Below are 17,051 nucleotides of genomic sequence, written 5' to 3' on the forward strand. Positions count from 1 at the left end.
GGGATTATTAAATTGGTATTATAGTTTAAATACAATTTATATAAAAAAATTTTTTTTTAAAAAAGATAGAAAGAAAGAACTACCTGACCCAAAACTGGTCTGATCTCTTCACTAAGCTCTTGTGAAATCTCAGTTGATCCTGATCAACTCCAGCACCAGACTGGAGGGGATCTGGGTTTCTGTACTGCCAACAGCTCTACAAGCTCTCAGCTACAGTACATACAACAATCTTATTTGTTCTACAAATAACAGAGAGATCACAGGGACTGAAACAGAGATGGAGAAAGAGAGGGTTTGAGGAGGAAAGAATTGATCGCTTCAATTCCCCAGAACGGTACGAGGGGGACGGCGCAGCATCAGTCCACTGTTGTCTCTCAATAATGGGACTGATGTGTTTTACAGAGTTTACGCCGCTTTTACAAACCGCTGCACTTCTGTGCTCCACAAACACATCAGAGAGAGTCATGGGTAGAGCAAATTTCAGTTAAAATAAATGAAGGGTCAGAAATTAACTAGAAAGTCAAATGTGTTCCCTTCTAAGATCTTGTTTTTGGTTGTTATTGGTTTTGAGGTGAATGCACACGATCAGCGGAAAACCAAAATGCTGAAAAGAGCTGATGTGTTGATTATAAGTAAACATACTGAAAAGCATTGTTAATATACAAAATAATGTGAACACCCATTATTATAGGGGTTAATATCATTTGTGTAGGTGAACACATGGTTTCAGTGCAAAAACAAATGTTGTGATAATCTTTCCATTGACTATATTCTCTAGCTTGTCTTTCAGTGTAGTATAAGTTGTGTTCAACAGTGTTTAGTACAAGCGAAATGGGTGACTTGTCAGACTTCCAAAAAAGGACAAATCATGGAAGCCTGTTTAGTACGAAAATCCTTTAAGGTATAGTTTAATATTTTAGTTAAATGAAAATTCTGCCTTCATTTACTCACCTTCAAGTTGTTCCAAACCTGTTTGAGTTTCTTTCTTCAGTTTAACACAAAAGATTTTCTGAAGAATGTTGATAATCACAGAGCTGACGGTAGCCAAAACAAAAAAAACACCAACATTCTTCGTCAACTGTGAATTTTCAGTTTTTGAGTGAACTATCCCTTTAACAGCCCAATTGTTTAGTGCTTTAAGATCAACAGTCTGAACGATTATGACTGCGTACACAGGCCATGGCAAGACTTCGTAAGCAAAGAAGAAATATGGGTGAAAACTGAAAGTGAATGATAGTGACGGTCAAACACTAAGATGGATTGTGTCCAAACAACACAGAACCTTTGCTGCAAATTGACAGCAAACTTCAATATTCACCTTGAAGAGCCTGTTTCCACAAAAACCCACCACTGAGAGCTTCACAAGCCAACATCCATGAAAGAGCTGCAACTGCTAAAACTTTAATCACAGACGCCAATGCTAAAATGTGAAAAGATGGAGTCACAATCATAAAACTTACACAGTTGGAGCACCAAGATGAACTTCAACACCTGCCCTAGCCAGACAAATCACCTGACTTGAATATTAGCAAGCTACTTTTGGAGAGAAGAACGAGAAGCTGATTCTTTCCTCCAACAGCAACTGGCAGATGTTTTATTGACAACATTCAAATGGAGTTGCAGGAATATATTCTAAGACAGTTGGAAGCTGTATTATAGGCAAATGGTGTTAAAACAACTCCATAAAGAAATATTGCTATTTCCTGGGTTGTTTGCATTATTTAAGCAACCAACCACAGTTTGTTTTGGTTTTATGTGCCATATAAGGGTGATTCTATCTAAAATTGTGCAAGCCGATATGCTTGTAATCCCACCTCACCTTTGGACAGAACATGACCTTTTGACCCCAGAGCTCACAATTCCTCATTCAATAGAATTGTATCTCAAAAGCAGAATAAAAATAGTAGAGATGTGTCTGGTAGGTCACAGCTATTTTACAAAGTGCTGTCTGAACTTTCATATTAAATTCTGTTTTCCTGTTAGCTTCTGAGAAAGTTTTTCCTTCAAAGAACACGATTCTACTTCTTAACAATTTAATTGAATCTGATTAATTATATTGGAATCTGATCAATAATTAAATTTCATACATCATCCTCCAACTGCTTTTGATTATTGGTTTTAAAAAAGAAGCAGTGGGTTTCCAGCCTTAAACTACAATAATAGAGCAGCATGTAAAAAAATAATTGAAATAATGGCACAGCAGTCTCAGTGAATGGCTGAAAGCACAGAGAGAAAGCTGAAAATGTGTAAAATGTTTTGATTAAAATATATATCTGTCCAAACGAAAGAAGTACAGATCATTTCACAGATATAACTCAGAACAAAGCAGAATATATTGCTGTACTCAGGAATATCTAGTTATCTTCTATACTTAGTGCTTCAATAAAAACTCAGAGTATTTTTTGCTTTGATGCTGCTAACCTGTCAAACTTTCCTTTAACTTATTGTATCAATTGGGTAAACACAGCTTTCTTCCAGACAGACTGATAAAATCACTATATGCTCTTTATTGGATTTTCCATCCAAAAGTAATAAGTACTGATTATTTCAAAGGCATAACTCAGAAAACAAAGCAGACAGCATGAACCTGTGAATCAGCACTTGTGGTTTTCGTATATCAGTCACTGAGTTTATCCTAGAAAGATTCTATTAAAGGATTTCGGTGTAACAGACATGGCAAAACCTCTTCTCGGAAAGCATTCTCTGTCTCTTGTGAAGAATGTCACTTTTAGGATTGTTCATCCACTTCAGTGTCACATGCGCCAATCACATGCGTCAATCACTGATGGCTTCACCATGTAAAAAAAAGAAAAGAATTAATGCAAAAACACTGCAGATTAACAAGGCTATCGGAGCCGTGCTGCCGTGACAACAGATGAAAAGTAATTAGTACTCAGCAATGTTAGACACGACAATAACATAATTAAAGCAATTTATCCTGTCTGAGTTAACTATGCCTGTCTCAATTAGTGCTGTTAAATAAATCGTAACTGCATGGCAATGAGCCTACTGATATAATAATTTTTTTGTCTGATATTTTGTGTGTGTGTGTTTTTTTTGTCATTTTATCAAAGTCAGAAAATGTCATGATTGTGTTTGTGTAAACATGTGTCAGCCTATATGTGGATTTGTCATTGAGTTTCTCCTTTGTATTCATTTACTACAGAAGACCTATATATATACATATATTAGTGCTGTCAAAACGTGTTAAAAATATTTAATGCAATTAACGCAGGTGTTGAGCTAGGGTTGGCCACCCCACTCACAACTGCTGTTTCTGTCTCTATTTTCTTGACAAGAATTGTGTATATTTAGACACAACGTCTTTACGACCACATCAACTTTTCAGACGCGCACTCCAACTTCGCCTCAGTGCCAGGCGCAGGTCAAACAAGTGCGGAAAAGATACAGGTGACGAGGAGCTTCAGTAGAACAATAGTGAACTGCGGTCAGATGAGATGTTGTCAGGCCGTATGTCAGTAAAAACTAATTTTCCTCTCCTGTCAGCAGTTATACAGTGCTCGTAGCACATGCTCTTCAACTCTTCAATAATACGCCGACACGCAATGTAGCGTATATTGTTTCATATTAAATTGCAAAAGATGAGTGTCAGATCTACGTCATGTTCAGCAGCGGCAGCTCTTAAAGCAGCCAAAATAAGCTAATAACCAGCTGCTGTGGTGTCTGTTCATCAAAGAACACAAGAAAAAAAGAGGAAATCAATCATTTTTGTAGCTTAAAGTATTCATCTACAGGTATATTTAATTTAGAATATAGTGTTTGTTAACTTTATTCAATTTCAGTATATTTCCTACTCAGGGCCGCTGCTGGCCAAATGGCTGCCCTAAGCAGAATTGTATTGTTGTGTCCCCCCCTCCCCCAAATATTATGGAAGTAAAAAAAAAAAACTACTATAGGGGTCAAAATAGAACTTTAATAAAATATAAAAGTAAATAACTAAATTGTAATTAAATTGTATTATTTACAAATTACAACTGTTGTTCTAGTCTAGACAGTTACCTATGGCTATGATTTTATTAATACAGTTGTCTTATTGATTTTATAAGCATTCAGAAATCACGCAAAATAAAATTAAACAGTTTTACCACGATAAAACCATGGTTAATTTTTGTAAGGGTTGTGATGTCCACATGTTTTTGTTGAAGACATTATAGAGGTTGTGTCATCTATGGCAAAAAGGTGGCCAAAAATTAAAGATTAAATGGATATTTGAATTAAATGTTTGGTCAATATTAAACAAGGACTTAATCGTCCTGTAAGTGTAAGCAATTACCAGGTCTTTGGCTCCCTTTGCAGGCATTAATGTACATAAATTGTTTATTTTGTATTAGCCTACATTACTTTAACAGTGTTATTCAATGAAACCATATAATTATTAATTAACCAATCATTATTGCCTCATATTTTTTATATAATGCATTTTAAGTCATTTTAAAGGCTGTTGTTGGCTTAGGTCTTTTTTATAACTACAAAAATATTACTAATACTTCTTTGGTTACCATGGCTACAAGAACCATGATTTTTGGTTTTATTTGTAGTAAAACCATGGCTAATTTTCGTAAGGGAACATGGAAACTCAAGAGAGAATATAGATGTGTTGGTGGTGGTGAAGTATTAGACATTAACACGTTGTTAACGTCAACAGCCAAAAAAGTTGATGAAAGTGATGCACGGGCTTCATCTTTTTCTTTTCTCGGCGACAAATTGTTGATGTCTTTTCACGAGCATATGTCCATCAATTATGATTATTTGTATTCAGCCGCAAATATGAGGCACGAGTGGGCGTGGACGCGGGAATGGCGCGTCACGTGTGCTTAGCCTAGTGCCTACTGCGTTCACCGTAAAATGTCGTATGTTTATATTTTTATTTATGTATATGTTCATGTTAATATTAATATAGAACGAAAGTTTTTTTTTTTGAGCGACTGGTGCCCCCCTGGGAGTTGGTGCCCTATGCAAACTGCGTACTCTGCATATATGGAGCGGCGGAACTCTTCCTACTTTCTGAAGGGCACAGGTAGCTAAATATGCCATTTTACTATAATGGGTTTATGTGAAGATTGTTTTAAGTTAAATTAGAAGTTGTTATTTTTTAAAGTCTAATAAATGTTAAAATTGATTGATCTCAATTACACTTTAATGTTGAATGGCTAGTTATATATTATAGGGGGGAAAAATTCATAGAGATATCAGTAATATTGGCATCAGTGATATTTGAATCAGTCAAAAAAGATGCCATTAAACAAATATTAAAAATATAATGTCTTTATGTTGTTTTTATATTAATTTGAAGATTGAATGTGAAATTCTTGGGTTTCACTTTATTTTGATGGTCCCTTTAACACATTCTGTTGACTATAAGTAACTTTGCACCTACATGTCTACTAACTCTCATTAGAGTATTAGTAGAGTATCAGTAGACTAGTAGGGTTAGGGTTAGAATAAGTTGACATGTACTTGCAAAGTTACTTATAGTCAGCAGAATGTCTGTTGGGAGACCATGACAATAAACAGTTAGCAGATATTAAGCAAACAGTCTACTAATATTCTGATGAGAGTTAGTAGACATGTAGGTGCAACATTACTTATTGTCAACAGAATGTTCAAAAGGAACCATCAAAATAAAGTGTTACCAATTATTGCAATATAAAAGTATATATAAAATAAAATAACATTTAAGTTGAAGCTAAATCAGTTCAGCGAAGCATTCATTTGGCTTTAGAAGACTTACAAATATGTCATGTAGACAACTGTTATGGTTTATTTCTGGTGTGTTTTTGTCCTTTATGGAGTGTTGTAGCCATGGTCACTTGGGACTGTCACTATATGGAAAATCGAGGGAGAAAAAAAAACATCTATGCAAATGTAGTCTGGAACTGCATGAAAAAAAAAGATGACAAAAATGTAATTTGTGCAAACTGTCCTTTTAACAGGCAAATGTCCTCTCCCAAGGGGAAATGAGTGTGTACATCACACACATGCAGCCCATTCATCCTCATTACACCTGATGGTGTATTAGTGCTGTGTATTGATGGTAAGGGACGGCAGGTGAGTGAACTGTCACTATATGGAAAATCGAGGGAGAAAAAAAAACATCTATGCAAATGTAGTCTGGAACTGCATGGAAAAAAAAAGATGACAAAAATGTAATTTGTGCAAACTGTCCTTTTAACAGGCAAATGTCCTCTCCCAAGGGGAAATGAGTGTGTACATCACACACATGCAGCCCATTCATCCTCATTACACCTGATGGTGTATTAGTGCTGTGTATTGATGGTAAGGGACGGCAGGTGAGTGTAGCGAGACACAGAGTGATCAATATCAGACACATCTCCTCTCAGCCGCTCTCTGCTATGCATACGACATGCTTTCAAATCTGCTTTGCTATAGAAAAGTCACAGTTGTGCATATGCATGTGGAAGAGAGCCATGTCTTATAAAGGGCAGGGGTCATTGTTTCTCACAGGATCAGACCCACTGGTTACACAGCATTATTTTGGAGGGAAGAGAAAAAGATTGAGCAGAGGAAGCAAATGAGGCGAGGACATAACTGGACTCAAACCCACATCACCCACATGAGCACCACAACTCTAACATGGCAAGAGCACTGATATGTTCATAATGGATCCTAACTACATACTAAATCCTGGAAAGTATACATTGTTTAATAATATGTGAAATTCAGCAATAAAAATAGTTATTTTTATACAAAAAATGTCTAAACTGTTACCGTCCTGATCAAATATAATGAGTCAAATAAGATGTAGCAAGCAGTAATAATACCCAGTTCATTTGGCAATCTAGAAATCAGAGCCTTTGCTGCATCTACTGTAGTTGCAGAATTGTCATCACAAAATTTCTTAATGTTTGGTCAAACTGATCCAATCAATAAAAGTGTCAAAAAAAACAAAAAAAATGCATAAAAAAGTATTGCTTTATTAATTTTATTTGACTTGTTTAAAAAATAAAAAAAAAAATCTAAAAATCATTCAAACAAGACAAACTTGCTTCAGATGCAACACTGCATAAGATATTAATTCTTGTTTCCAAGACTGTATATCGAATATAAGTGTATTTTGTCTTTTTTGTTGTTGTTGCTTGTTTTAACATATTTACACTCAAATAGGGTGAAGAAAATCTTCCAGTGCATTAAGACAAAACACAAATATTATACTGATAAAGATATATTGTCTACAAACAAGCCTTAATATCTCACGCAGTGTTGCTTCTCAAGTAAATTCATCTTGTTTAAAGCATGGTTATATATTTTAACTAGAAAACTAGACAAACTACTTGTCAAGAATAAGATTTTTGCAGTGTAAGAATCACAATATTTCTTCAGGTTCATTCATCTTAATGGATGTCCAGTGCATTGCATTATGGGATGCAGTATGCTCTGTAGTTTAAAACACGTCCCGTCAAATGCAGTAGGTCATTCCAGGTGTTTTATGTGCAATGTGTGTGTGTGTGTGTGTGAGAGAGTGAGTCACCAGAGTAACAAGGATCGAGAGATCGGACATCCGCCGTCTCTATATTGCCGTAGGGACCAGGCTTGTGCAATTAAGCCCAGCCAATTACTGGCAGCTAATGGCTCAAAGAGGCTGAGACGGAGATACATTAACACAGCTAACCAACGCTTAACCAACCCTTTATTAGACTCATCCTAACAGGGAGACAATGACCCCTAAAGCACTAGCACATGTTCGCAGTGCACATTAACCCACACTACATTAATTAACATATATCCGATGCCAGAAATTCACCCCCATAATCTGAGCTACAAACAAACCATTTGCGTTCAAACCCTTTAGATATGAACAAAGAGAGCCTACGGAGATAACAAAAGCTCTTCAGAGAAAAAACACTGTAAAATAAACTAACAGGAGTACCAGTCAGGAAACAGTGTGTGTGCAAACTATAATTAACTGAGAGGAGGCAGTTTGAATTAACGGCCAAAAAATGGTCAAAAATAATGAGGATTCATTCAAATGGGGCTGTTTTGGAACAGTCTTACCCAAAAAAATTAATAAATAAAAAATAATATATATATATATAAGGGCTGGGTAAAAAATATCGATATCTCGATATTAATCGATTCTCATTTTTACGGAACGATATCGATTCTTAAATCCCAAGATAAATATGATATATAACCGAATCTTGGTACATTACATCAAAGCATTAGGCAGTTTGTTACACCTTTCATAAAGACATAGAACTGACTGACATACTATATTTTCATTATATAGCAAATAATAATAATAATAATAATAATTTAAGATGCAACTAAAACTTTTGATCCAATCAGCATATTTATTTATTTATTGTTTTTTGTTTTGTTTTGTTTTTGTTTAAAAATCTATTCAGTTATTTAATTATGTATCTATGTGTGGTGTTTCATACAAACAAACATTAAAATAAATATGTAGAAGAATATGATTTAAAAACCCAGGAAAAACTCCAATAAACTCCATTTCCATGAAAAAGATTTCAAAATGAATTGTTCAGGATAAATGATAAAATTATGTACTCCATAAAGAGACACACATTCAGTTGGAATGACCCTACAAGTAGCATCCCAGTGCCCTTCAGAGGTGCAAAAAGCGTGAATATAGATTTTTTTCTCTCATTGGCTTCAAACATGGTTGAACTAATCGGCATTACTGTAAATCAAGTGTTATATAATGTGAAGTCAGACTTATTAATTTAAGATGAATAATCTGATCATTTGCTTACGAAGCAATCCATCCATTCCAAATAAAACATTAAAAAACAATCAAATGACACGAAGTACATCATATTTCATTTATAAAATATTTAATTCACTGGATTACACTCCAAAAATGCTATAAAAAGCATTACCACATGGTTATTTGGTATATAAAATGATGTTTTCATTGAATTTTCAATTTGAATAACTATATAATGATATATAGAGTTGATGTGATATAAAGCTGAGATTTATGGCTGATGTTCAGAGAACAAATAAAGATTTCCCTTCATCAACCATCTGTCACACATCTCGTCAAATCCATCTAGTGTCAATACATTGGTGAGCAGCACTCGATACACACGCACACACGTGTGTTCATACAGCAGAACTCAGAGCGTGACTGCCGTGAGGGAGGACGATTTAGTGTAGCGTCTTTAACAGGTCGAATGAACTCCAATACAGCATCAGGATTACGATACAAAAATCAGTCTACTGGACGCCACCTGTTCTGTGTCTGTGTGTGTGTGTGTGTGTGTGTGTGTGTGTGCTAGTGTGACCCACCTGGGGAAAATCTAATCCTGAGCATCCATGGCATAAAGATAGCAGAGAAAATAATCTCTCCAGCTCTCAACCAATCACAGGCAAAGGTAAACACAACATAAGCACATCCTGTATGACTAAATGCGGATGTATTTCTCATTTGATTGTGTGTGTGTGTGTGTGTGTGCGCGTTTTTGTGACAAATGAGGACATAAATTTGTATAATGACAAGGGTATGACATAGGTATTACAAGGAGAAGGTGACTTTTCAGGACATTACCCCATGTCCCCACTTTTCAAAACGCTTATATATAACACAGAATGGAGGTATTGAAAAAAACCATTACTCCTAAGGAGAGTCCCCACAAGGATAGCAAACCAGACATATGCTTAATTATCATGAAAATAATGTCAAAATGACATGAGCCACAGTGAATGGCAGTTTCTATCAATGGGAAGCTAAGTGATCCTATAAGATACTATAGTCAAATATCAGCAAGACAAAGTTAGTATTACTGTGAGCGATTTTACTCTTCTATTTGTCTATTGCCACATGCTGGGATATAATAATAATTAAAATAAATAAATAAATGAAAATATAATCCAGACAAAGCCATGCCAGAAACTGTCATCTTTCTGGTCAAGTGCGATTCATCTGATAATAGTTCATCTTATTCATGATATGATGCTTTATGCACTGCTGCAGTTAATATTCATATAAAGCTTTCCCCTCCGGAATGTTAATTTTAGGTAGCAAGAAAATGAATTCCCTTTCAAAAACAGAATGACGTCTTATTTTTACCAGCTTCTATTGACCAGTGTGAACAAGACTCGCTGTCAGGAGATGCTGTCTATGTAGACCCTGTCCTAATTCCTTCCGCTCCTCTTCTTTGAGGCTCCTAAAGCATTTAAACTGACAGCTCATCATACGCTACTGCAGTGGGATTCGGCCAAGAGGAAAATATGAAAACATTAAAAGAGGAAAAAAAACACTGTTTGAAAGAGAAATGTTCCAACAGGTTTGCTCTTTTCTCTGAATAATAACAATCTCTCTCTCTCTCTTCCATATCTTCCAATTATCCAATTAAAGCTTCATTTGAGCATGAGTGTGATGGGATTGAGTTACATCAGTCATTTCCTCTTGAACAATCTGTACAAATGGTGCCTGTGTGTCTATATAAATGATGAAATACATAAACATATAATTAAACACTAAATACTCATGTATTAACAAAAGCATGTGCATGCTTGTTTTAGTTTTTTTTATCTTTTCCAGGCTGAGTTTTGATATACAGTGGGTACGGAAAGTATTCAGACCCCCTTAAATTTTTCACTCTTTGTTATATTGCAGCCATTTGCTAAAATCAGCATAGGGCTGAAATCCACTAAAATGTAATCAGTGATAAAGGTCATTAAACTGCCTTTTGATTCAAATGAATGCGGCATACGATATATATTTTTATACTAGTGCAAACCGTCTCCTTTTGAGTCTCCCCGGATTTCTATTAAAGCAACAAGCCAGTTAAAACTGGGCTGCAGTGATTCTACCAGAGCTGAGGTGAGGGCATAGGGCTGAAATCCACTAAAATGTAATCAGTGATAAAGGTCATTAAACTGCCTTTTGATTCAAATGAATGCGGCATACGATATATATATTTTTATACTAGTGCAAACCGTCTCCTTTTGAGTCTCCCCGGATTTCTATTAAAGCAACAAGCCAGTTAAAACTGGGCTGCAGTGATTTTACCAGAGTTGAGGTGAGGCGAAATATTAATTAATCATAACATGGAATCACAAACTAGTACTTGCACTATTGCTGCACTATATAGTAAGCATACTTTGTAGAGTTTGCAAGCTTTCTGATGGCCTACTACGTTTGCTAAAATGTGGAGTACTGTATACAACAGAGGAAGGTGCATGGAATACTGTATCCCACAATGCAATGTGCTTGATTTGACATTCGATTTCCAGTGTGATGAATGAACTGGAAGAAATATCAGTGATTTTGGACATCTCATTCAATAGTAGGCTATATCTTGAGACATTTTTATACAAAATTGGTTTAAGAATGCAAAAACCTTCAAAACAACAGCTAGACATCAATTTCACTTGCTACTTCCAAAAACATTCGGATTCATCAGACAATCATCTTTAAGCTTCTGAAACATGAAATATTAAATCAAAAAGGACAAATATAACAAGAATATAATGCATTTTGCACTTATTATTCCTTTTTTGACTTAACATTTCTTAATGTGTCTTTCAGAGGTAACTTTTGTCAGTCATGTTAAATTAATGTTGTTATAAAAAAAAACTAAAATGACATACACTACTGTTCAAAAGCTTGAGATCGGTAATATTTTTACAATGTTTTTGAAGATGTTTTGAAAGTTTCTTATGCTCTCTGATGCTGCATTTATTTGAAAATAACAACACAGTAAAAACAGTAATATTGTGAAATATTATTGCAATTTAAACTGTTTTCTATTGTAATATGTTTTAAAATGTAATTCATTCTTGCGATGCAAAGCTGAATTTTCAGCATCGTTACTCCAGTCTTCGGTGTCACATGATCCTCCAGAAATCTTTTTAATATGCTGATGTGCTGCTCAAGAAACATTTCTTATTGTTATCAGTGTTGAAAACAGTTGTGCTGCTTAATATAATTATTATTTGTGGAAACCTGGATTTTCTTTTTCTTTGATGACTAGAAAGTTCAAAAGAACAGCATTTATTTGAAATGGAAAAATGTAACATAATTGTCTTTATTGTCGTAATTTCTTACTGACCCCAAACTTTTGAATTCTAGTGTATAAGAGGAGAACCAGAGAGAATTACGAAAAAAGATATTCAGCCATGATAGTTTAGACATAACAGATCATACCCTAAATGGTTTTTACAGATCTATCCCCCATAGTGGACAAAGCAGTGGTAAAGGTCCTTTCTTCTCTGATCTGAGCACTGACCTTCACACAAGCGGACGCTGACCAGCTAGTTTGAGTTACATGTCTTGATCGACCCGTAATTTAAAACAGTGCATGCAGTCTCCTTCACTCTACCCTCTAAAGAGACAAACTTCTCAAACTTCAGCGCAGCATCCGACGCGTGTTTCTCATGCTCCCTCCAATTTCATCTCGCCCCCTTCCTGCTCGTCAGTTCAGAGGAAAGAAAATGAAAATCAACAGAAAAACAAATCAGTGTTTTGTTCTTTCGGCGACGAGCTGCGTGTACGCAAACCGCGCGCTCCTGCCACGCGGAAAAAAAATTCCAATTTGCAGCAGTGTGTTGTTTCTCCACAGGGCAGGACACCGATGGGGCGCCGCGGAGCGCACGCGTGTGTGTGTGTGTGAACGAGAGGTACAGACTTCTGATATTGTCACTCCAGACTCACTCATCTCTATTGACTATTTCACAGCTGCCTTTCTAGTGGAGAGAGCAGAAAGAGGGGAATCAACAGCCGTTCAAACTCATCACAAGAGAGAGAACGAGAACCGAGGGAAATAAAGACACACACAGAGGGGGGGGAACTTTTGGGCTACTTTTAGATATTCTGCGCAAGCTTTGAACTTGTTTCTCGAGCATGAATTCTTAATGCTGCTAATTTGAACACAAACAAACATGTTTTTACATGACTAATTCATAAAGGGTTTCTCTGGGTATTGTAGTCGTATTTTTTGTTCTAGCAAAGATTTCTCTTTCATTTGCCAGTCACAGGCGTATTCTTGGTTTTGCGGTGAATTTGATTCATTATAGATTACACAAACTATTTATTTTGACGATGAAGAAAACGTTAGTTTACAAGGAAGGAGCTTTCATAAGCCCCCTGAAGTTACTCACTCTATGAAATCTTTTGAAAGCATGTGAAAAAAAGCATATATAAGAGAGACTGGGGCTAGTTGTCACATGGGAAATTCGTCACAAAGATTTACTACTACTGTTCAGAAGGATTTATTTTTAATTTTTTTTGAAAGACATTAAAACTTTTATTCAGCAAGGATGCATTAAGATAATCAAAAATGGCAGTGCAGACATTTAAAATGTTTACAAAAAAAATGTCAAGAATCCTGAAAAAAAATGTATCACCGTTTCCACAAAAATATTAATACTATACGTTTATAATAAGAAATTTTCCTAAGCAGCAAATCAGCATATTAGAATGATTTCTGGAGGATCATGTGACACTGAAGTCTGGAGTAATGATGCTGAAAATTCAGCTTTGCATTACAGGAATAAATTACATTTTAAAATGTATAAAAAATAATGTTATTTGAAACTGTAATAATATTTCACAATATCACTGTTTTACTGTATTTTTGATCAAATAAATGCAGCCCCTGTGAGCATAACAGACTTCTTTCAAAAGTCTTACAAACTCCAAACATTTGAACAGTAGTGTATATAATTGTTGTATTTACTTATTTTATCTTTTCCCATTTTTTATGAATACTTTTGTTTTATAATTGAAAATCTGTAAAATAGATCATATATTTTAAATGATGTTTAAAAGTTCTAATTGTGACAACTTATCCCATATAGCAGTGTGGAATATGCCCCGTTGTTGAAGTATATTGACTTATATACAATAAATCAACCCTGACAAATATTCACTGGAACAAAAATCATATAGCCTGGTCGTTCTACCCTTTATGACTCAGACCAATTTATATTCTTTGCCCTTTTTCTAACTCAAATTCCAATTTTGCACTTTTTAATTCAAAGAGAAATAGATGATAGTTAAATGACAGGGAGAAGAGAGGGAATGGGATCAAGATAGGTTGTGAACTCACATCCCCCCATGAGTGCACCACAGCTCAATGTGTGTTATTCTAACAAGAACAAAATCACACATCCTGTCAGTTCACTGATTTCTTGGAGGAATTTCGGTACAGGACAACACAATGATAGTGATGTCTGCCTTCAGAGAGACCCGAGACACAAACCGGTGCAGAGACCATCATGATCAAAGACACACGTGTTATTCAGCGCTGACAGACAGTGAACGAGAGAACGCAGAAGAGAAAGAATGCGAGATTAAAAGAGGGAAAAGTGAAGATGTAATCAAAGAAAGGTGAATTAAACCGGACAGGTCAACACATAACCAAGGGAAAAGGAACATTTGAGGAGAAAAAAGAATAAAAAGAACTGAAGGAGAAAAGACAAGAAATTCTGAATGAAATGAGCAAAATAAAATTAAAGCAGGACTTTCACAAAATTCATGTGCAAAACTCACTACAGCTGCTGTATAAGGCGAGTGAATGTGAGTGTTGGAGAGTAGACGGGAACTCACTGGTGGTGTTGGTAAGGCGAAAGGTGACAGAGCTGTCTGGAATATCACAAACGTTCCGGACGGACACCTGACAGGTGTAATTAGCAAAGTCCTGTGGACGGAGGTTTTTCAGTTTCAGCACCTTTGTCTCACCCTGCAAACACACACACATTCACATGGTAAAAAATACATCACACAAAAACAGTTTTTCCTGTTAGTCAAAACATGCATTTATACATAATAACAAATTTATGTTTGTCGGTCACCCTCTGCAAACAGTACCATTTACACTTTTAGAATTTTTCTTTTTGTATAATTTGACTGCTGTTGAGTAATTCACATTTAAAATATGAAATCACATTTTCCCACCTGGGGCATCACAGTGTTGAGATGAGACAAGGCCAACACAAGTGCAAACTACGAAATACTACAAAAAAAGGTCATAAAGGTTTCAATATAAAAGTGAAAACAATGTGATGATGTAATTTCTTCAAATAGGATGTCAGAAACAGGAAATGTCAGAGCATAACAGGGTTAAAAATGCATAAAACATTTTAAAATGAATACATATTAAGGATATTTCAATTTCAAGACAAAGCACAATTTAAATACAGTTAAATTAAATTCTATATTACCAATTCAAATATAATTGGTTTGGATTGGAACATTCAATTTGGCTGATATTCCAAAAAAAATAACGCTCCAGAATTTCCTGTGCATTCAACAAACAGGACAGCATTTTGAACTAAACAAGGTTCAATCTATCAAATAATGAGACCAAGTTCTGTATACTGTTAAATATGTCAGTAGTAATTCATGTGAACACAAATGGGGCACAAAAGGTACCGTTTAATTTCCCGAAAATGATCCTTGTATTTCTGTGCAATGTCAGAGGCTTTGTGTGCATGATAAAGAGAGAATGAATTCAGGAATTTTAAATTCCTCTAATTCTTTTGACTGAGTCCATCAGGAAAATGAATAATCCTCATTATTAATGGCAAAGCCATCAATCTCCATCCATCCCACCTTATTCAAACAACTCTTTATTAATAAGTACTCAGATTATGAATTCATCACTGATGGATTGCTGATTTATTGAGTATGTTTCTCTGTGATTGAGCGGGTCTCCTGTGGTTATCTGCTATTCAAATGATTATTAACTGTAATTAAACTATTTTCTGATTTAGGGAAAGTAAGGCCTATAGAGAAAACTTGCATATTGTAAAGCTGTGTGTGGGAGTGGTTGGGTTTTCCTTAGTTTGGGGACAAAATTGTTTGCAAAAGTTAACTTAAACGCACTAAAAGTCGCTTTCGGGACACCCAGAGATGTTCATGAAATGTTCATGAAATGAAATGAAATAGTCTATTATGTCCAATTATAGAGACAGTCAACAGTCAACAACAACAAAAGCTTAATAAACCTACTAAATAATTTCTTACTGAAATTGTAAAAATCCAGAAAGGGTTGTAAGTGTCAGGTGTAGGGTTACGACCGAAACAAAACAAAACTAAACAAAGCAAGTCATGATATTGTTGTACCTGTGTATACAGAGGCTCGTAGATGTCCACGCCGTTGTCTTTGCTCTGTTCGATTGGTTTATTTCCTCGTTTCCAGATAAAGCGAGCGGGAGGGTTGGAGTTTACCGTACAGCGTAAAAACACTGTTTTCTCCTGATAGTAGTTCCCTCGTACATCACCCACCGTCTGGTGCACCGTGAGCACAGGCTTATCCAGATCTGGAGAACAGACAGAGAGAAAGAGAATTCACTTAGATTGGGAAAAAGTAATCTCTTTAATGGAGAAATCTGAGAGGTAAATGCTCTCCGAACCCAGAATTATAGAGTCTTGATCGTGTGGTCTCAGACAAGGCCAATATTTCCACAGGTCAGCACACTATCTTCACCATTACACAGGTTTCGCCAGAGTTTCAGCGGATCTGAATGGCTGGTTAGCCATTTCACAAACAGTCTCTTTGTTTGAATGAATGATGCAATAAATGTTCTCTAATGCACTTCATTAAAATTGTTTTAGGTCAGGTCTTCAGATTGAAGACTTAGAGGCATGGTATTTAAACTACTTTTAGTGCTTTTTTAGTCCTTTTTAGACTTTGATACTAAATATCACCATCAACTTTAACAGTATGAACAAGAACAACTGGCATCTCCTTGTATATTTCACAGAAGAATGATAATAATACAGGTTAGAGTGGTATGAGGATGAGCAAATTATAGTAAAATGTTAATTTCTAAGTGAACTATCCCATGAATAAACACACTGGCTACTTCAGTATGTGCCAAACCAGATGCACACACACTTAAACACACAGATCACGCAGAGAACAGTATCACATACGGAGGAAAGTGAGGTTAAGTTAAATCTATGTGACTGTCTAACCCAGTCTGACCTCTGACCTCTCGCTGCTCAGTGATTCCCACTGAATAAACAGGAATCTGTCTAATAGACTCTCTCACACAGTCCTGTGTGTGTGTGTGTGTGTGTGTGTGTGTGTGTG

The 17,051-nt window shown here is 35.6% G+C and overlaps 1 protein-coding gene across 1 annotated transcript in view; it reads right to left on the reverse strand.

The window, feature by feature from the left end:
* Nucleotides 1-17,051, reverse strand: part of LOC107734261 (MAM domain-containing glycosylphosphatidylinositol anchor protein 1-like) — a 137,172-nt gene that overhangs the window by 78,482 nt on the left and 41,639 nt on the right. Inside the window, exons 2-3 of the mRNA XM_016546175.1 lie at nucleotides 16,079-16,275; nucleotides 14,561-14,693 (exon numbers count right to left, since the gene is read on the reverse strand). Of these exons, the coding sequence (XP_016401661.1) occupies nucleotides 14,561-14,693; nucleotides 16,079-16,275 (330 nt within the window). The remainder of the gene's footprint in view (nucleotides 1-14,560; nucleotides 14,694-16,078; nucleotides 16,276-17,051) is intronic.

This window comes from Sinocyclocheilus rhinocerous, unplaced genomic scaffold (assembly GCF_001515625.1).
Source record: "Sinocyclocheilus rhinocerous isolate Xijiao unplaced genomic scaffold, SAMN03320098_v1.1 scaffold730, whole genome shotgun sequence".
Classification (NCBI taxonomy): domain Eukaryota; kingdom Metazoa; phylum Chordata; class Actinopteri; order Cypriniformes; family Cyprinidae; genus Sinocyclocheilus; species Sinocyclocheilus rhinocerous.